Source organism: Siphateles boraxobius, unplaced genomic scaffold (genome assembly GCF_051911475.1).
Source record: "Siphateles boraxobius isolate OS27281-9 unplaced genomic scaffold, OSU_SipBor_1 12, whole genome shotgun sequence".
Lineage (NCBI taxonomy): Eukaryota > Metazoa > Chordata > Actinopteri > Cypriniformes > Leuciscidae > Siphateles > Siphateles boraxobius.
The window spans coordinates 12952896-12975315 of NW_027508722.1; the positions used below are offsets into that span (position 1 = coordinate 12952896).

Below are 22420 nucleotides of genomic sequence, written 5' to 3' on the forward strand. Positions count from 1 at the left end.
ATTTATTAACTAAAGTAATACAAAATTGTGTATTTTTATTTTGAGTTTAATTTAATTGTTTATTATTTCATTATTTATAATTCATTTTATAACACGTTGTTGAAACGGTAGTAATGTTAAAAGCATTGTTTCCCGAGTTTTTAATTCCTGTGTAAATGCATTTATTCAGCTTCATAGAAGCAATAAACATTCTGTGTAAATGCAAATCTTTGTGCTTTTATGCCGCTTCATATTTTTGGTTTCTGTGCCGCTTTTTCTGTGTAAAGATGTCTTTAGAGACAGTTAAACAGAATCACCAATTTTGTATTACCACAATTTACACCAAAAGAACTAGACATTTTGGTAAAAAAAAAAAAACTGCTGTAGGCAACTGTATGATCAACTATATTTTAGAATTTTAAAAAGATATGGGAGTAGTGTTTTCTCACACAAAACTCAACCCTGTGATGCTTGCTATGTCAGGGTATCGGTTTGTCAGGGCATTGCTACGGAGTGTCAAAAGAGCCCATTCCATCCAGATGTCAATGTCAAAGTCAGTGGGATTCTTTAAAAAAAAAAATTGCATATATTTTATCAACGAGAGTGTTAAGGGTATCATTCGTGTCTGTGGCACAAACTGCAGCAAGTTACAGAATGTGGGTCGATGACAAATAAGAGTTTTTCTAAAGAGAAGGTTAAATCATTTTAAAATGCATGTGCCAAGTTTTTAAAAATGTACACCTTTTTTGTGAAAAATGAAAATCATATTTTTTCTTACACCATGAATATGTGAATGAACATATCTAAACCATTATTTTTGAAATGTGTTTAAACATATTTTTAACCCCTTACCAGTCGCCCCCCTTTTTGGCAATCGAGTGCAAAATGACATACCCATAATAAAATGGTTGTTGCTAAGGAGTCCTTCTGACTATACACAAAACCAAGGTATCATTTAAAAGCTAACACTTGACAGTTTACTGTGAAAAACTCAGAATTGCTCTAGCAATTACTAATAGAGAGATAAAGCAGCTCAAAAACAATGCACAATTTTTTTGAATGTAAAATTCGGGATCACCAGGGATCCCTGCGGCTCAAGGGGTTTTAAGGAATAGCTTTCCAAATATTTTGAATTGATTTATTAAATAATTCATTAATTTATAATTCATAAATGTCATTACATTCTTGGGGAGTAGCAGCACATGACATTTTAGAACAAATTAACGTGCCTTGTCATAAAAAGGTCAAATTATCTGATATTTTAAGAAGTTTATGAACTTGCAAACTGAATCTGCAGGGGCCTGTGATATAATATCGTAAGTTTTTATACGTTTTCACATGACAACATTTTTTCAAAGATTAATAAGCATTTACATTTGTTAAAATATATTTAAGAAAAAAATATAAAAGTCAAACTACTAAATAAGAATTTCGTTCTTTTAATACATGTTTCTTCTTTATGATATCAGGATATCAGGATCACCCTGGCAACTGATTTGAAGAGTGATCTATTTCACAAAATCATTAAGTTAATTTAAAGTTTTCCTGTGGAGAAAATCAAGCTTTTATTGTTGTTTAAACAATAAAAAAGTCGTGTGGTGTTTTTAATATTCTTTAAGACAAACCATGTACAAACTCATAAGTCAACACCATTGCTGAGTATTTTTTCCTTAAAACTGCAGTGAACCAAAGACCGTCTCAAAAATGTGGTATGAAATTTCTGGTGTTTCTGACATCACAAACTACCTTGTAACCAATCACATCATTGTGTGATCATCAAAAAGTGGATCTCTGAGCTCATGTGAATGAGTGGAGATGGGGCTAATTTGCATATTCATAGAACCACGTATACTAAATGAGGCAAGGGTGTAGTTACATTTAAGGTATTTTAAGACATGGCAATTCTTTTAAGGAAAAAAAGTTTAAATATGCCATTTTGGTGATCAAAGATGAGTTTTGAGGGAAATCATGATTGACTACAGGGGGACTTTAAATAAACGAGGAGGACATGCCTTTTCAGTCCTAAGTGCCTAAAACCAATAACCGGGGAAGCTCTTCAGTAGGGAATTAATTAATTCTTCCTTGGTTGTTACCAAGTTACAATTACATCTTGTCCAATATGACTTACAGCATGCTTATCTCTAGATTAAGGTCTTGTTAAAGGGCACAATGTGATGCGTATAATCTCAAGCATTTCCCTTTCAACAAATCATTCATTAAAAGATAAATCAGTGAGTATAAGCTGCTCATAGTGTGGGCAGCAACACTATGTGTGTGGTAGAATTTTTTTAATACCAAGTAAAAATGTTTCCCCTGCAGTCAGGCATTAGGCAAACGTGGACACACAACCTGTCACACTATCGTTATGGCTGCCTTCAATCAGAGCAACCCACGCGCGCACCAAAAAAACGTCACTCGTAGCTCTCAGCCCTCTCTCTCCCTCTTTCTCTGTCAAACACACACATACACACACTCAGGGGGCCCCAATCAACGTCATCAGAGGTCTCCGTTTCTGCAAATAGTAGAAATCAAAACACAGCAGGCTAGTGACAGACACGAAGCTAAAAACTACAAACTAACATTCACCATAAACAGGGTATATGGCTATAAATAGGGTAAACCCAAAACAAACATTTCTGATTGAAAGACACAATATGTCATTTCCAGAATCTTGAGATTAGATTAAAGTAAACATCGACCCCATTTACTTTCACAATACACGTTCCCAGACTTATTGTGAATGATTCACTGGTGCATGTCATTCCAAAAGGGGAAAATGTTTGTCTTGGTAATCTTTCATCAAAATGCAAAAACTTGTGCTTCCTAACTTAATTTTCCTTGTGGGCTGTTTTCCTGAAACCCTCTTACTTTTCATCCCCTTTCCTACAACCACCCTTTTTTGTAATCCCCTCTTTTCACATTCCAAGAAATTCCCTATGGGTGAAATCCATCCCCAGTCCCGTCCAACTTTTTTTTCTCATTTAAATATCCTGTTTCACCCAGAAATACATCACATTACGAAAGTAAAATGATTGCATAAAGCATTTCATACTTTAAACTTCGTCCTTGTAAAAACAACTACACCACTGCTCAAACGTTTGAGGTCAGTAAGATTTTATTTAAAGGATGAATTAAAATGTTCAAAAGTGACATTACAGATTTTACGAAAGCTTAAAAATAAATTGTTCTTTTGAACTTTCTATTCAAACAATCCCAAAGAAAAAATATATCACGGATTCCCCAAAAATATTAAGCAGCACAACTGTTGTTAGGTTTCTGGTAGCAGCAACGAGGAAACATGATTTCTGTGCAGCAGACTTTATTAACAATAACCTTAAAATTTTCCACTGCATGGTACCGATACTAAAATGTGACGTGAAAACACTGCAGATCACTGATTGGTCAGACAGACAGAATCGTCACTACCAGTGTCATTGTATTTGCGAGATATCAAACCCGCTAGATTTAAATAGCCAGTAACAGCCACTGCTGTAGCACCTGTTTTAAAACTACTAGCTTGACTTGCTTGAAGAAAAAAAACTTCCAAAGAAGAAATGGCTGAATCGTGGTGAGTAGACGAGAAGTGTAGACGTTCCTCTCGTTGATTGCCGAGGAGCGGATAAACTGTAACGATCAGTCATAATCCCACCCACTTTGAAGCGGTACTAACTGCAGTGGAAAAGCAACCGAGCTAAAGCGAACCGAGCCGTACTGAGCCGTACCGAGCCGTACCATGCAGTGGAAAAGCGCCATAAGAACCAGGACAAAACAACCAGTTTTGACGTTTAACATTAACGTCGACAGACATTGAACAGGAAAATACACAGGGCTTAAATACATAGAGCTAATGAGAGAAACGAGACACAGCTGGGACAAATGACCTCAATGACAGAAACCATAGTAACAAACAGGTTTGGGATGAACTAATGAAGGAGGAGTGGCTAGAAACTGAACACAATGAACAGAGGAAATCCAAACACAAACAGAAACGTGACAACTGTTTTCAACATTGATAATAATAATAAATAATTCTTGAGCATCAAATCCGCATATTAGAATGATGTCTGAAGGATCATGTGACACCGAAGACTGCAGCAGTAATGCTGAAAATTCAGCTTTGCCATCACAGAAATAATTTACATTTAAAAAATATAAAAATGTTATTGTAAATCAAATTATTGAAAATAAATTGTATATTGTACATTAATAATTCTAGGGCCCAATAATTTTAGCGATGCAGAAAACACAGATGTAATTACAGAATTTAGTCATATTTTTTGATTATAAATAAAAAGCATGACTGTGAATACATGAACTTCATCTCCAGAGCCGCTCTGAGAGTCACTTCATGAGCATTTTACCATTTCATTTGAGAAAAACATCTTGGTTACAAATGTATCGTCTCGTCCATGCAAATTCCACAGACCCATGGTGTTGTTTTGCCATTGGCTCATTTTGTAGAACTCGAAGGTGATAGGCTTCTAAGCGAAACCCCCATTTCGTCAGTCACTGACCTAACTAGGAGTGACTGAACGAAAGGGAACCCTCGTTCCCTGAAGGAGGGAACAGGAGACGTTACGTCAACGTGACGAAGTAATTGGGATTACTTCAGGGAGCCCTATCATCTTCAAGTATCTACAGAACAGGCCAATGAACATTGGCGTGCATGAATCGCATCACGAGCCCCACCCCGCAGCGTGGGTATAAACAGGAAGCAGGCGCATGCACCTTTGTTTTTCGCTGAGGAGCCGAGATTGTGCTGGCCGTGCAGCGATGGTCAGCAGCCGTGGCAATGGGACGTAACGTCTCCCGTTCCTTACTTCGGGGAATGAGGGTTACATTTGTAACCGAGATGTTCCCTATCAGTCGCTCACGTTCAATGTGACGACGTAATTGGGATCACTATGGAAAATGCCAACGTTGCTGCCACATCCAGAACCCTACGCAAGACTCTCAGACCCCCAACATTCTGGGGTGGAAGGCCTGCATAGAGGGAGTTCGAACTGCTGTTCCGTCAGACCCCACACAGTGGAACTCTTGGATAACACTGGAAAAGCGTGCCTTTCCAGGGGAGAGGTACACTGCAGAACCCACATCCTGCCCGAAGGAAGGTAACATGTGGAGAATACAAGGCCGGTTAGGGGCAGTACGACATATAGAATGTCACTGGGGTGGCTCAAGCCTGAGAAGCGGGAGATTACACCGGACAGTGATGGCGGAGCAGACTCTGCCAAGGGAAAGACAAGAGCTCACCGCAACGGAGCTGATCGTGGAAGAATACACATATGGGATCGCCGCAGGGATCACAACATATGAAACCCATCCTAGCACAAGTTACACAAGCATACGAGCACTAGGCCTGGTGTTGGACGCTCCGCAACATCCGACTGCCGAAGGGACGCGGAGGAACTCTACAGGTTTCGCCAAGTGGGGAACTCAACTGGAGCAAAAAGCGCACATATCCGCTCCATGTGGAGGGGAGTGGCGCAGCAAGCTGACACTACAGCAGGAACTTCGTGTTACTGGCTGGTTGAAGCGAGCACACGGGAAGAAAGCGCACATATTCGCTCCATGTGGAGGGGAGTGGCGCAGCAAGCTGACACTACAGCAGGAACTTCGTGTTACTGGCTGGTTGAAGCGAGCACACGGGAAGAAACCGCTCTACATATATCTGTCAGCGAGGCACCTTGAGCCAGCGCCCAGGAGGAAGCAACACTTCTGCTTGAGTGTGCTCACAACCCGAACGGGCAAGGCACGTCTTGGGATTAGTACGCCAAGACGATAGTATCCAGTGGCCTAACCTCTGCTTGGAGGCGGCCTTTCCCTTCTGCTGGCCTCCGTAACAGACGAAGAGCTGGTATGAGGTCCTGAGGCTTTGCGTTCTATCCACAAATAGGCGCAGAGCGTGAACGGGACAGAAAAAAGCCAGGGCTGGGTTCGCCTCCTCCGGAGGCAGCGCTTGCAGGTTCACCACCTGGTTCCGGAAGGGAGTGGTAAGAACCTTGGGCACGTATCCGGGCCGGGGTCTCAGAATCATGTGAGAGTTAGTCGGGCCGAAATTTCAGGCACAATTCGTCAACCGAAAATGCATGCAGGTTACCTAACCTCTTGATGGAGGCCAATGCAACCAGAAGTTCTGTCTTACAGGACAGAATTTTTAACTTACTGCAAAGGCTCAAAGGGTGGTCTCTGAAGTGCCGAAAGGACCAGAGACAAATCCCAAGAGGGTATAGAGAGTGGGTGAGGCGGATTTAGTCTCCTCGCCCCCCTCAGGAACCTGACGATCAGGTCGTGCTCTCCCAGTGGCTTACCCTCAACTGCATCGTGATGTGCAGCGATAGAGGCAACATACACTTTAAGGGTGGAGGGAAACAGCCTTCGCTCCAACCCAGCTAGCAGGAAGGAAAGCACAACTCTGATCGAGCATGTTCGGGGGTCCTGGACGTAGTGCCAACTGTCGCGATGAGCCCTAGTTCCATGAACCAGGTCCGGTTGGGCCAATACGGCGCAACAAGCAAGACCTGCTCCTCGTCCTCCCTGACAGACCACCTTGGCGGTTGATGTACGCAATGGTCACAGCGCTGTCCGTACGGACCAGTACATGCTTGCCTAGTAGCGGCGGTTTGAAGCTTCCAGTGCAAGGTGTACTGCTAACAACTCGAGGCAGTTGATGTGCCAATGCAGTTGAGGCCCCGTCCCAGACCGGAAGCTGCTTGCCCGCTGTAGGTGGCCCCCCAGCCGGTGGCAGAGGCATCTGTGGTGACCACAGAATGTCTGAACACTTGTTCTAGGGGAACTGATGCCTGCAGGAATGAAGGGTCCGACCACAAGCTGAGAGTTTGGCGACAATGCGGGGTAATCTGAACCCGGCACGAGCCGATCTGCCACGCCCATCTTGGGACTCGATCGTGGAGCCAGTGTTGAAGTGGCCTCATATGAAGCAATCCAAGCGGCATTACCACGGCTGCAGATGCCATATGACCCAGGAGCCTCTGAAAAATTTTCAGTGAGTGAGTTTGCTCTTTTTCCCAGTTGACCCAAAGCTCTAGGTGGCTGAGGTGACTGAGCAACATGTCCCTGTGACCCTGGACCACCAAGGTGGACATCACCTGACCAACAGAACGTGCAGTTTCTTTCGTCACCTGGATGGCGAGGTCAGTTGCCGCACGGAGCTCCCGGAGGAGCTCTGGCTCAGAACCACCCTTGTGCATGTCTACTGGTGGGACATCCACATCAGCTGCTACGCCATCGAGGGTGGTGAGGAGGGAGGAGCCACTAGGACAGCTTCTGGCACTATACAGCGCCATCCACGTCCTAGTGAGCTCCTCATGCACCTTCGGGAAGAATGGCACTGGGGTGGCGCGCTGAGAACCAGCACGGCCCGCCCCAAGAAACCAATCGTCCAACCTAGAGGTTTCAGGATGTGGTGGAGGCCCGGGAAAGCATAGCTGCCCATTCTGGATCGGAAACCTGTCAACGAAATTGAAGCTCAATTTGACTGAAGCTCCCCCTCCGATGTTCAAACCGACATCTGGTCGTCAGGTGGAGCTCCAAAGGACATGACTGGTAGTCCATGCAAAGGACTAGCATGCTCGTTTGAATTGGGACCAACGGAGATTGCCTCACGGGGAAGCCCTCACGGTAATCCTCAGATCACCCTGGCTAAGTATCGAAGTAGGTCTATTCTGAGATCCAGACTAGGCACTAGATCGGGGAATGGGCGAGGAGACTGCACCTCCCTTGAGGTAAGCGAGTCTCGATCTTAACGCTGCCATAGTCATATTCCTGCAATGGGAACATGAACTATTAACAAAGGCTGCCTCAGTGTGCTGAATGCCCAAACATGAGAGGCAGCTATTGTGGCCGTCTGCTGGCGCCAGGGAACGACCGCATCTAGAAACGCACAGGCAGAATGACATCCTGAAAATGTCACAGAGACACACTGGCACAGTGTCACACCTGTGTTGCTCTTTCTGTGATGAAAAATGCTTTTTTATGACTTTCACAATAGTGCTGAGGCACCCAGGGAATGGCCGCTGTGTACAGTGTACACTGGGGGAACACCCACCGAACCAACACAATGCTCTTTTGCTGAGAGAGAGAGAGAGAGAGAGAGAGAGAGAGAGAGAGAGAGAGAGAGAGAGAGAGAGAGAGAGAGAGAGTGAGAGAGAGAGAGACGTGCGATCTCCAACATAGTCAGCAGTCAGCAGTTCAAAGACAAGACAGGAAGCTCGCCTCCAAAGCAAAAGACAAAGGTGCCTGCGCCCGCTTCCTGTTTATACCTGCGCTGTGGGGCGGGGGGCGTGTGACGCGATTCACACACGCCAACGTTCATTGGCTTGCTCTGTAGATACTCGAAGATGATAGGGCTCCCTGAAGTGATCATAACCACAGATATTCAAAGGTCTTCACGGAAACTCGCCGAAATATAGGTTTGCAGGGCACGCAAAATTTATAAATCGCTGGTAGCCCTTCGGGGCAGGCACTCTTCAGATTGTGGTAGCCCGAAATTAAATTTACTAGCCTAAATAAAAAGAAAATATTTAATGTAGAAAATTGGTTAGGAATCAAACATTAAACAAAACCTTTTTCAAAACACAAATATCAACAAGTGCACAGCTCCTTTGTTTTAAAGTCTGACAACGCTAAAAGTGTTAATTTTCTGATGGAATAATTCACATATTGAAGTGTAGAAATAAATAATAATAATAACAATACCAGACTTTTTTGAGGCAAGTAAATGGTGCTCTAATTATTTTATGCTGTTTATAGCAGAAAATATGATGGTCAAGTCACCTTTATTTATGTAGCGCTTTTTACAATATAAATTTGTTTGATTCAAAGCAGCTTTACAGTGATAGTGTTTTAGCAGTGTTAGCACATGGATTCAAACATTCTGACACGCAAAGTAAAGCATTCGTAATGTGAAAGTAGAGCTTTAATTTTTACTGTGCATCTATGCGTATAGGCATAATTTATGGGTGGAACATGTCCCCATCACATTTTCGATATTGTCCCCCTGCACTTTGTGAAACATTTTGAGGCACGGATGTACCTAATACAAATAAATAAAACATCTCCAGTTAAATAGCAGAGCATTTATTTAGTTTGTTATTAAATAAGAGACAATCTAGTGGTAAAATGTGTTGTTTTTGAAATCAAGCTGAGTGCTCGTTGCCGCGGTTATCAGTTGCATATATACAGTGTTCTCTGTGGCTCGCCCAGTCTTAACTCGGACACACGCTTCAATCTATCGCTGTTACGGAGACTCTCTATTCGTTCCGGTGAAATCACAAAACAAAATGCACACAAATGTGTCCCTGTGTGATACTGTAACCACTGATGAACATATTCAGTTTTGATGAGAAAGAAAATAATCTATACGTGTGCGGATTAGAACCCAGAACCTTTGACACACCTGGCAAAAGTTAACCACAAGACCATTAAGGTGCACAAAGAAAATCGCTGCACTATATACTACAATATTAGTAGATTTCATTAAAAGACTAATTAAACCCAATGTAAAGTTACTATTGAAATTGATTTCTAGACATCGTAATGTTATTTTTTTCTAAAATTGTAATTTTACATATATCTGATTTTGCATTGTATTAGCAACTGAATTGATGTTTTTATTAATTTAATTAATTATTTGATTGCCAGCATTTTCTTTTAAATAACACAGAATAAAAAAAAGTTGTTTACATGTTTTTATGAATTCAATTAATTAAACATGCTTTTAGATTATTAAGATTTAATTAAACCAGTGTGATAAAGTGATTAAAAATTTCATTCAAACAGAATCCAGAAAACTTAAAATAGAAAACAGAATTTGGTAAAAAATAAAACAGAATTTGAAAAAAAAAATATTTCATAGGGCCCTAAAAATTTCATTTTTGTTTAACTTTTAATAAATGATTAATTAATATCAATATACATGAATTATTATTCGTTATTAATAAATGAATACTAACATTTTATTTAACCATTAAATTGGAGTCCAAAAAACTAAAACAGAAAAAATGGAACCCAGATAGACTAAAACCAGATTTGGGAAAAAAAATAAAACGGAATTTGCGTAAAAAATTAAACAGATTTCATAGGGCCTTATATTTCACAATATTACAGAGATGTCTTTAAAAAAATTTTTACAAAATCTTACTGACACCAAAACTTTTGAGCAGTGTAGATTGTGAACTAATGTTTTTGAAAGTCATTTTTTGTTGTGGTCTTACAAGTAGTCCTCAAATATTCTGAATACAGATAGCACATTTAAAGACTTTTTTATAGACTTAACTGTCTATAATGAAGTCATACTTCTTCATTCTCCTGAATAAACAGTTTTAAAATCACTGCTGACAGGAACATTTTTACCAGTGGTATATTTACTCTGAATTTCCTGCCATTATATGTCAATTCTGCATAAATGGACTGGCATTATGCTGCTTCTGGTTTTAACAAAAGGAGGAAATTCTCAAGTAAGAGGCCAACAGTGAAAGGTTATTCGATGCATAGTGATTGTGCGTGTTGTGCGCGTCAAAAGACATCACATCATTCCTGCTGTTCACTTCTATGACCCAATGAGTTGATAGACAAGAATAAAACTCTCAATACCAACACCATTACCGCTAATGACAAATTATTACAACACCAATGTTAAATCCCAATTCAGAACTGAACTGAAAACACTGACTGACAATGACCATTTCACCCAGAGAAACCTCAGGCAACTATTGCAACATTAGGAAGGAAAAGATGACACCTACAAGGAACAAAAAAGGATGGTAATTGCTAAATATGAAGAGCAACTTAATCTGCTTCACAAATTCATCTTCTTTTACAGGTAAAGCATAAGTTTGCCTATTTTAAAGCATCATCCGGTGGACAGTTCCTGGGCTTTCGAGAAAACTACATTTCCGCATTTTTGTATCACCGTTCACAAACAGTTGGATCAAGCCCAGTGCGTTACCACCTTTTTGGAAAAAGGGAACACCACAACCCCTTATCTCAGTTTTCATGTAGCACAGATTTATTTTATTTTTTTAATTGGTTTTCTACTCCATAGACAGCCACGTTTTATTAAAAGTCCATCTTGTCACCGGTCAATCAGCACTTTAAATCAGTAAATATGGCCACGTATTAGGGTCGAGGAAGCTTGCGAGATTCACTTCACCACTTTCCTTAAGTTTCCTCTTAGTTGGTTAAAAATAATCGGAAATCCAAATGAAGCACTCAAATCCTGTTTAGTCAGCAATCCTGTAGCATTCTGTCCCACTGAGATCATGAAAGAGGAACAAATCCAGCTTTCTGCATATTTGTGCATGTGTATGAGAGTACAGAACATCTCATTCTCTTTTTTGATAGAATGAGTCACAGAAAAACATGTCACCCTTCAATGGTGATTCAAATTAGATTAACATTAACTTAATGTCTGCAGCATTTTATTAGCAAATATATATTTACTAACATTCAAAAGGCTTGGAGCACTACAGTAAACTGATTTATTTATTAAGCAAGGATACATTAAATTGATTAAAAATGACACTGAAAGACAGTTACAATGTGAAACCTGATTTGTATTTCAAAGAAATGCTGGTCTTTCTAAGTTTCTGTTGATCAAAGAATCCTGAAAAAGACACTTTATCACAGTTTGCACACTACATTAAGCAGCACAGCCATTTTCAACTGTGGTAATAACAAGAAAGGTTTCCTGGGAATCAAAACAGCAAATTAGAATGATTTATTAAGACAAGCAGCCATATCACCCTGTAGCCCAAGACTGGTTGCCAACTGTAGCAAAGCAGGGCTGAGCCTGGTTATTACCTGGAAGGGAGACTCCTGGGAAAACCAGGTTGCTGCTGGAAGAGGTTATAGTGAGGCCAGTAGTAGGCGCTCACCCTGTTGTCTGTGTGGGTCCTAACGCCCCAGTATAATGACAGGGACACTATAGAGTCAAAAGAGCACCGTCCTTCAGATGAGACGTAAAACCGAGGTCCTGACTCTCTTCGGTCATTAAAAATCCCATGGCACTTCTCGTAAAAGAGTAGGGGTGTAGCCCTGGTACCCTGGCCACATTCCACACATTGGCCGTTGCAAATCATGGACTCCAAATAATCCCCATCCCCTGAATTGGCTCTATCACTTTCTCTCCTCTCCACCTATAGCTGTTGTGTGGTGAGCGCACTGGCGCCTTTGTACTGTGGCTGCCGTCGCATCATCCAAGTGGATGCTGAACACTGGTGGCGGTTGAGGAGAGATTCCCTGATATGATTGTAAAGCACTTTGGGTGTACAGTAGTACATATGAAAGCGCTATATAAATGCCTCATTCATTCATTCATTCATAAAAATATGTTCACTATGAATTTATTAATTCATGTTTTTGTTTTTTATTATTTATTTATTATCATGACTTTTTTCCCATTGAAATAATGACAACATGTTAAGGATACTTGCAATACTGTCATAAAAAATAAATAAAAAACATTATTTCTTTAGATTTCGGGGTGAAATATGACCCACACATGTTCTTGGACAGTTTTGGGAGATTCACCCAATGACTGTCTATAAAACAATTTAACATTGGTTTCTGTGTGAGACTTCAGTTCCTCAAATTTCATTATTTCTCTCTCTCTCTCTCGCTCTTGTAGCTGTGGTCATGCATCCGAGTGTGAGGGATAACAGACCACTCAAGCTGAACGTTTCTATTAAAATTTAAGTCTGCAGAATGGTTTTTCCCTTTACACTTAATCACACAGAATCTTTCACCACCTCCCACAGAAGACTTTAACAGGGAAGAGTGCTGAAAATATAACGCATAACTGTGGAACTGACAAAAAGGGCAGCACACTAATAGAAGTAGAAAACTTTCCCTAACAAGTCTCTAATTAGATATAAGCTGGCAGTGGATGCTGGACAGATGTATGATGATCAGTCAAAGGGGTGTTAGCTGGGCAGCTGAAAAATCCTCGACTGTCTATAATTGGGGCTAATACCATATTCCTCCGACTCCTGACTGACATTCCTTTCCATAAACACAAGCATTAAGAAAAAACAGATCTCTATAACTGGTTCCCTGATATCCTGCTGAGCAGAAATGCAAACAAATGTCAGAATGACCTCTGCTTGGCCAATCATGGAGGTTAGGCATCGGAAGAGAATGCAACAGATAATGGTTCTGTTCCAAGAGCAACTTCATGGTCTACTGTCTACCTAGGCAGTTGCCTTCTAAATGAGGTGGAACCGCCCAACTGACTGTTTAGGCAGCGACTCCATGATGAGACACAAAAACACAAAAGACTTAACACAAATATTGGATAGTAGTCAGTTTTTAATTAGACTGAACTATTTTTACAGATCATACGGGTTCTTTACAGTACCTTGGTGATATGCTTCTAGGATTGCCTTCTCCACAAAATAAACATTCTTAGCTAGAATTTGGTCAAGACATGGTATCTTAGAAAGCTACATAATTGTTCCTACATTTAGGAACAGCTTTGGTGTCAGAAGTAGAGCTGCATGATTCTGGATAAAGTGAGAATCAAAAAATGTTTTGTTTAAAATAGAGATCATGATTCTAAACAAAAACATTATTTACTAGAGGTTCTGACAAAAATAGCTGCAGTCTATTTACAAAATATTTAATAATATGAATTGTTATTATTTTTAATTGGTTTGAATGAATGATTCAATGACTCACTCATAAAGACTTGTTTCATTACTGGATGAATCCACGTTTTTGAATTAATCTCTTGAGTGAATGATTCAATGACAAATACATTTTTCAACAGTCGCTTCTCGCCACTTGATACAATATTTTTTTCAGTCAGGTTACTTTTAAAAAGTCGATTTACTCTATTTCGATCGCTAACATACACATTAGTGTTTATATAAATATTATTTAGATATATATATATATTATATATTTAAAGTCCCCCTGTGGGTGAAAATCAAGCTATTAATGTTGTTTATATGTCTTTTTAATATTTGTAATATTTAATATTATTTCACACCGTTGGTGAGTATTTTCTCTTTAAACCAAAGACAGTCTGAAAAACGCAGATTGAAATCACTGATGTTTCTGACGTCACAAATAACCTTGTTACCAATCACTTGAACGAGTGATCATCAACAAGTGGATCTCTGAGCTGGTGGAGTGAGTGGAGGCTGGGCTAATTTGCATATTCATAGAACCATGTATACTAAATGAAGCAAGGAGGTAGAGTTACATTCAAGCTATTTTAAGGCATGAAGAAATTTTTCTCTAGGAAAAAACTTTTAAATATGTAATTTTGGAGATTTGGTGATTGGATACAATTCTTGACTACAGGGGGACTTTAAGTATATATTAAGAACTTCTGTGAGAATTTGAATTATTGTAACACAGAAATGGTGATACTAGTGTGGTTGAAAAGACTGTTTGTGAAAACTGTCTGTTTCATACCGACAGAACACGACAACTACTCTCTTGGTCAGCAGCCAATGCAGATTTGAATGTTCGCTGTGATCATACTTGTTAAAGGTTTAATAGACATAACTGAATTGTTATCATTTAGGAATAAGATCGCATGGGTTTTTGAATCGGGATCGCGATCTTTTAAATGATTAATCGTGCAGCTCTTGTAAGAAATTTATCTGTAATACGGGCAGATCACTAGATTTTTGACAAGATCACATGGAGTAGAACAAAGACAATCACATGCATTCATTCATTGGGCATGTTTCAGGTAGATTACTAAACTTTGGCATGAGGTTGATCATTTAGAATACTCTAAATTCATTAACATTTGAACAAGGTTAAGACCTAAGTCATGTGGCATGAAATTGGATTTTTTTTGTAAGAATTTTATCTGTGCGTATAAATAAGAATCATTTACACAATTATTACTGAATGAGACAATGTGTTTTCCTACAGCTCAAAAAAAAAAGAGAATGGCACTAATGTCATGGGTTTGATTCCCATGGAAAGGCAAAAACTGACAAACAATTTGTGACAACGTGTGACAAACCGTGTAAACAACGTCTCTTTAAGGTTTTGTGTATAAATGCATAAATGTGAGATCAAATGAACCCTGCCTTTTTACATATTTATTTCACAATTTACCTCATCCTAGTTCATCATTGCACATCATTCCAGAAAAAAAAAATCTTTCAACAAAATAACTTGGTCAACCTGTGAGACAACATTATTTTTCATCTGGCATCATCTAGGCCGTGCAAGGTTATTGGCTAATGTTAACAAGTAGTCAGGCAACATACTTTTATCACACACACATATATATATATATATATATATATATATATATATATATGTCATATGCGGTGGAGAACTGCTCCCAACAGTTCTCTGCCGCCAAGCGCAGACGGAGGCCATCCACCACATCCTGCCCCGGCGGCCCGCTGCTGCCTCCACCCCGCCGCCGGTGGTAATAAAAAATATAATATATATAAATATAAATATATAATATATATATATATATAAATATAAATATATATAATATATATATATATATATATATATATAAATAATATTTATATAAACACTAATGTGTATGTTAGCGATCGAAATAGAGTAAATCGACTTTTTAAAAGTAACCTGACTGAAAAAAATATTGTATCAAGTGGCGAGAAGCGACTGTTGAAAAATGTATTTGTCATTGAATCATTCACTCAAGAGATTAATTAAAAAACGTGGATTCATCCAGTAATGATCTTTATGAGGGAGTCATTGAATCATTCATTCAAACCAATTAAAAATAATAACAGTTCATATTATTAAATATTTTGTAAATAGACTGCAGCTATTTTTGTCAGAACCTCTAGTAAATAACGTTTTTGTTTAGAATCATGATCTCTATTTTAAACAAAACATTTTTTGATTCTCACTTTATCCAGAATCATGCAGCTCTACTTCTGACACCAAAGCTGTTCCCTCCAGGGTACGGCTGTTGCGGCTTGCGCGATCGGTCTGGTGATGTCCACCTTAGCGGCCCATGAGCGCCATCGTTGGCTCAGCCTGGTGGATATGAAGGATGCGGACAAGGTTCGGTTCCAGGACTCCCCAATTTCCCAGGTTGGGCTGTGTGGCGACGCGGTGGAGAACTGCTCCCAACAGTTCTCTGCCGCCAAGCGCAGACGGAGGCCATCCAGCACATCCTGCCTCGGCGGCCCGCTGCTGCCTCCACCCCGCCGCCGGTGGTAATTCCTCTGCCTGCTTGTCGTTGAGGGCGTCCTCCTGCTGCCACTCCTGCTCCCGCTGGACCTCCGCAGCAGCCACCACCCAGGCTTCAGTGTGGAGCCAGCCGCAGGACCCGATTACGCCTTCTCACGCACCCCCTGCTGACAGGTAAGTGTTGCCCCGCACACTGAGACCCCGCTTCAGGCCGCCCCTGGGCCTTCCGAGCCGGGTCCCTGTCCTTCACTTCGCTGCCCCACCCCGGGTACGTCTGTGGTGCTTCTGGTCCCCCTGGCCCGGTTCGTGGATACCTGGAGAGTGCTTCCCAAACGGTCCAGCTGGCTCTTCTGTACCATCAGACTCGGCTACGCGGTTCAGTTCGCCCGGCGTCTGCCCAAGTTCAGTGGCATTAGTTACACTTCAGTGTTGAGCGAACGTGCCCCTGTTATGCGCGCGGAGGTTGCAGTCCTACTGGAGAAGGATGCGAAAGAGCCGGTTCCTCCACCCGGTATGAAGACCGGCTTCTAAAGCCTGCACTTCATTGTACCCAAGAAAGACAGTGGGTTATGGCCAATCTTGGACCTGCGAGTCTTGAATCGGGCCCTTCACAAGCTTCCGTTCAAGATGCTAATGCAGAAACGCATTTTCGAATGCATCCGTCGCCATGATTGGTTCACAGCGATCCACCTGAAGGACGCATACTTTTATGTCTCCATCCTGCCGCGACACAGGCCATTCCTGCGCATCGTGTTCGAGGGTTGAGCGTATCAGTACAAAGTTTTATCCTTCAGACAAATAAAATACGAAGGGGGTAAAGTAAAATTGAAAATTGAGGATTCAGTGCATCGTCAATACATCGTGATATCGCATTGAACTGAATCGAAGACATAATTTTAATCGAACCGAACTGTGAAACCAGTGTAGGTTCACACCCCTAATATGTGGACATAACGCAAAGCCTAAGGACCTCAGACCAGCTCTTCGTCTGTTCTGGAGGCCAGCAGAAGGGAAAAGCCGTCTCCTGGATAGTGGATGCCATCATCTTGGCGTATGAATACCAAGATGCACCTTCCCCCCCCTGGATTGAGAGCCCACTCAACTCGGAGTATAGCTACTTCCTGGGCGTTGGCACAGCAGGCTGCCTTGCTGACAGATGTTTGTAGAGCTGCGGGCTGGGCGACACCTAACACGTTCGCTAGATTTTCTAGCCTATTTGTTGAGCCGGTTCCTTCCCGTGTGCTCTCTTCACATAGAAGCCAGTCTACTCAGTAAGCCCGGTTTGAAGTGTCGGCTTGCTGCGCCATTCCCCTCCTGTGGACCGGATACGTGTGCTATTCTTGCTCCAGTAGAGTTCCTCTTTAGCCAAACCCTATTCGAGTTCCTCCACACCCTTCGGCAATGGACGTGGCGGAGCATCCGATGCCAGGCCTAACACTCGTATGCACTGGTGGAACCTGTGTTAGGGTGGGTCCCATATGTTGTGATCCCTACGGCGATCCCATATGTGTATTCTTCCACAGTACGGCTCACTGTGGTGAGCCCGTGTCTTTCCCTTGACAGGGCCTGCTCTGCAGCCACTGTCCGGTGAGTCTCCCCCCAGTTATAGGCTGGAGCCACCTCAGTGATATTCCATATGTTGTACTGCCCGGTAACACCCAGTCCATATGTGTATCCTCCACATTTTACCTCCCTACGGGCAGGATGTGGCTTCTGCAACGTATTCCTTTCCAACGAAAGGGCACGCTTTCCCAGTGTTATCCAAGTCTGACTGAGTGGGTCTTGCGGAGCAGCAGTGACTTTCCTGGCCTAAGCCCTGTCCCATCTCCGCCTCAGTAATGCGGGGGGATCAGGAATCTTTTGTCTGGAACACTGGAAGGTGGCACTAGTGGCGTTTTAATAGGGATCCCAATGAGTCGACTAAATTGAACGTGAGCGACTGAAAGGGAACGTCTCCGTTGCGCATGTAACCCTCGTTCCCTGAAGGAGGGAACGGAGACGTAGTCCCGTCGCCACTATTGCTGGAACACCGCTGACTCTGTGCTCCGCTCGGCTCCTCAGCGAAAAACAAGTGGTGCGTGCATCCACTTTCATATTTATACCCGGAGCGTGGATGCAAAGCTCGGACGCCAATGTGTGCATTGGCTCGTTTTATCAATACTCGAAGATGACAGGCTCCCTAAGCGTGATCCCAAATCAGTCGAGATGTCGACTACGTCTCCGTACGTCGACGTTTCATGTTGACTTAGTTTTTGTGAAATCAGTCTTGACAGGAAACAATTACAAACTGTAAAATACTTAGGGTTTACAAGAGCACGTAAATCAACCTTTCAGTTGTAAACCATAATAATTGTAGGGTATTATCATTCAAATTCTTTAACGTCATGGTGTGCTTGTGAGATTCGCAGCAGTACATATTTATTTCACAGTACATATTTAAGTGTACTGTACTGTACAAGTGTAGTGTACAAGCAGTAAAGTTCATATTTAAAGTCTCATACCTGTTCAGGATGTTCACTGCCTGTGATTTCAGCCACAGTGTTGAACGAGTCAACATCTGGCAGTGTTTGGGCCGCCATTGTCAGACGCACCACAATCCTCTGCCCTCTGCGGGCCATCCTGGCCATCATCTGGGCATCCTCAATAGTGATGCAGGCGGTGGGGATCTGAACCACTCCAGGCTGGTACCACTGCCAGCCAGTGTGGGGACTGAAAACAACACCACATGTGGGTTAAAAACATAAAAATCTGCTTTTAAGTGTTTCATGAATTATTTTTTACAATATACACTACCGATCAAAGGTTTTTAATATATTTTAATTTAAGTCTCTAAAGCATTTATTTGATCAAAAATACAATAAAAACTAAGTAATATTACTATAAAGCATTTTTTTTTTTATTCCTGTGATGGCAAAGCTGAATGTTTTAGCAGACGGTACTTCAGATTTTAGTTTTTAGTTGGTTTTTTGTGGTAACTGTGATACTTTTTAATGATTCTTTGATGAAACTCCTGAATGGTAGTTAATCACAGTTTCCACAAAAATATTAAGCAGCACAACTGTTTTAAAAATTGATAACAATAAAAAAAAATTCTTGAGCACCAAATCAGAATATTTGAAGGATTTCTGAAAGATCATGTGACACTTAAATATTAAAAACATTGCATAAAATATAATATTTATTACTATAAATACTAAATATTTTTACTTTATTTCTCATCAAATAAATGTAGCCTTGGCTAGCATAAGAGAATTCTTTCAAAAACATTATTTATTCCAAACTTTCGACCTGTAGTGTATTTTATTTTAAGATACCATTTTATGAGAAACAAATAATCTCTGGAGCGTCGGTCGTAAAGGTTTTGTTTACACATTATTCAAATTTCTATTTGAAAAGCCAGTAGCCTTTAGTTTACAGTGGCAGTCCTTTTAATGATGACTTCAACAGTGCGATGATTCTGACCTGTTGATGGAGAATGGAGTTACTGAACGGATAAGAGAGGCAACGGCTCCAACTTTAGCAGCCTCTGAGGCCCCTGAGGCCCGATAGGCTACAGTCTCCCCATAGCTGACAAACGGCTGGTTATACACAACGATTTTCCCTTTAGCCTCACTTGCTCGCTTCTTCAACTCTTCAAAAGAGTCCACCACGATTACCTCAGCCTCTATACCTGCCAGGAAAACATAAGCTTAGATATTTGCACGTGCAGGTATTTATAAGGTCATGACTAGATGGACTGTGTCTACTAACCCCCTGAAGGAGTTCCTACACTACTACCAAGCCCAAGTATGGCTAAAGTGTTGTTTCTCGGTAGAAGCATCACCGCACTCTCCTCCCCCCGCACCCAGTGAGGGATCTTCACTGGCTCTAGATGCACATTCTCCAGTCCGTCCTGTCTAAGGGCATTAAACATGTACTTAATGGCCAAGTCTAGGTTCTTAGAGCCACTGACTCTGTTTCCAATGGTATCAGTGAACTCAGCTAGCCTCTCGTAGGAACGGTTCTGGGCTTTTCCATATACTGCAAGGTTTATGATTTGTTGAGCGAAGTCAGAGTACTTAGAAACCTCTCTGGATATTTCAGAAAGGAGTTTACTGTCATAACTGTGAGGCCTAGAGTGACACTGTAGAAGACAGCAGAGGGTAAGAAGAGTCTGCAGCGTCTGACTGGTGGAGTTATGACCCCTGCTTTTAGTGACAGTCATCTGAAAAAGCACATGAGAGAAAAATAAGTCAATAATATTTGCCATTTATACTGTAAAATTAAATGAGTTAAATGAGGCTTTAAATAATTTATATATATATATATATATATATATATATATATATATATATATATATATATATATAAAGTTATAAAGTACATTTTCTCTGATCTGTAGTAATGCAGTTCAACTGGTTATTAAATAAATGGTTTCCTGGAACTGGTTTCAACTTTTTTCCCCTAGTCGTTTCTGATATGAAAACATTTTATACATTTAAGCAAAAACATTTAAGCAACTCCCATTTTTTTCGATCACTCGCTTATGTTAGAATGGAACAGTAACAATAATAATCACATATACTTTTATAGGCTAACGTTACACACTAAAAATACAACAAACTGTTTGATATTATGCACAAAAAAATAGACCACGTAACGGCTTATTCTGGGTTTTAGGGCAAATGCATTAGAATAATTGTATGCATAATTTGAATAACTACGTATTAAAATTAAAATGTATAAATTTACCGGCATGGTTTCACATGGAAAGAAAACATAGGGCGCTCATGTGTCTACAGCAAGCGCCCTGGGACAATCACACAAAAGGCGTTTAGTAATAAACTGACGAGACGACCTTCAAAACAACATTCCCAAATGTAATTTTCTGTAGCAAATAGATGACAATTTACTATTTAAAAAAAGTTTCAGATTAAAAATTTACGGATGAGGTATGTAGAGCAAGTAAAAGTCTATTATGAAAACATTTAAAAAACATTAGAATTATTATTATAGAATTAATTATTATTATAGTATTAATATATTAACATATATTATTATTGTTGTTGTTGTCGTCATCTAACATTGCTCGTCTATGTCAAAATGATTGAGGTGGCCAATTAAACCAAAGATTTACGTTCACAGAAACCGCACACGTAATTACAGTAATTTCGAGATTTCAACTTGTGAAAAGCATTTACATTCCGCAATTTTCTGAGATCTCCTTGTACCATGTGACATAACCGCTGCGGATATTTTCAGAGCCTCTGAGGATGTGATTCTAATCATTCTGAACCCTCACATCCAGGCCATAATTAGGGCCCGAGCACCGATGGTGAGAGGACCCTATTGGAATTGCTCTGTTTATTATTATTATTATTCTCCAAAGTGAATCGCATTTTTGAGGTCTATATATGCTGGAAAACTCACGAAACTTTGTTCACACGTCAGAATTGGCGAAAATTCACATCTGATATGGGTTTCAGAATACACACTACCGGCACATCCGGGAACTTAACTGTCAATTTCGCAACCGCCCCTTTTTAGGGGAAAACAAACTAGACTTCGCATTGACTTCAATACAAAGTAACGGCACAAATCAACGTCCGTACACAGCCGGAAGGCGTGAATAACTTAAGAAATCACTAATATAAAACATGTCAAGTAATTATATGTCCACACTTCCTGCCATAGAGCTTGAAAGATACATCAACAAATTTAATTTGGTCAATTTAAAAACATGTCCTTTCATTCTCCCAGCATCATATTGGTGTAACAACCCCACCCAGTGGGGTTATGTACATTATAAGCAGTGTTGGGTAAGCTACTTTAAAAAAGTAATCCACTACAAATGACTCATTACTACTTTAAAATTGTAATTTGATTACATTACTGATTACTGCATGTAAAAAGTAATCAGATTACTAATTACTTTACTTTCAAGTTACTTTGAAAACCTATTAAAATGTACTCGGTTACCTAACGTAACCTCAGTTCTCTCTAAAAGAGGGAACGAGTATTGCGTAAGTATAGCTTACGCTACGGGAAAGACTCATCTTTTCGAGATATTGAAGCCAAAAAATTATCCTTAATTTTTGTATCCATTGTCAACGCAGTGTCGCAGCTAGCAGACCTTGAGCAGGCTGTCTACCGTGCTCATAGGCTGCCCTGCGGGAACTGCTGCAGCCTACCACTGAGCCCGACGTGACGTCACGTCCAATGAAGGGCGCTCACGACTTCACAGCGTCAAAGCCCGCCAGAATGGGCGTGGCTTAGCGTATATAAGCAGGCT

At 40.7% G+C, this 22420-nt stretch overlaps 1 protein-coding gene across 1 annotated transcript in view; it reads right to left on the bottom strand.

The window, feature by feature from the left end:
* LOC143716012 (carboxypeptidase Q-like) overlaps positions 1-20940 on the bottom strand; it is a 74008-nt gene extending 53068 nt beyond the window's left edge. The window contains exons 1-4 of the mRNA XM_077208070.1: positions 20881-20940; positions 19900-20353; positions 19612-19819; positions 18651-18858 (exon numbers count right to left, since the gene is read on the bottom strand). Coding sequence (XP_077064185.1) covers positions 18651-18858; positions 19612-19819; positions 19900-20353; positions 20881-20886 — 876 coding nt within the window. The 5' untranslated portion in view covers positions 20887-20940. The remainder of the gene's footprint in view (positions 1-18650; positions 18859-19611; positions 19820-19899; positions 20354-20880) is intronic.
* Positions 20941-22420: the final 1480 nt, after the last annotated feature.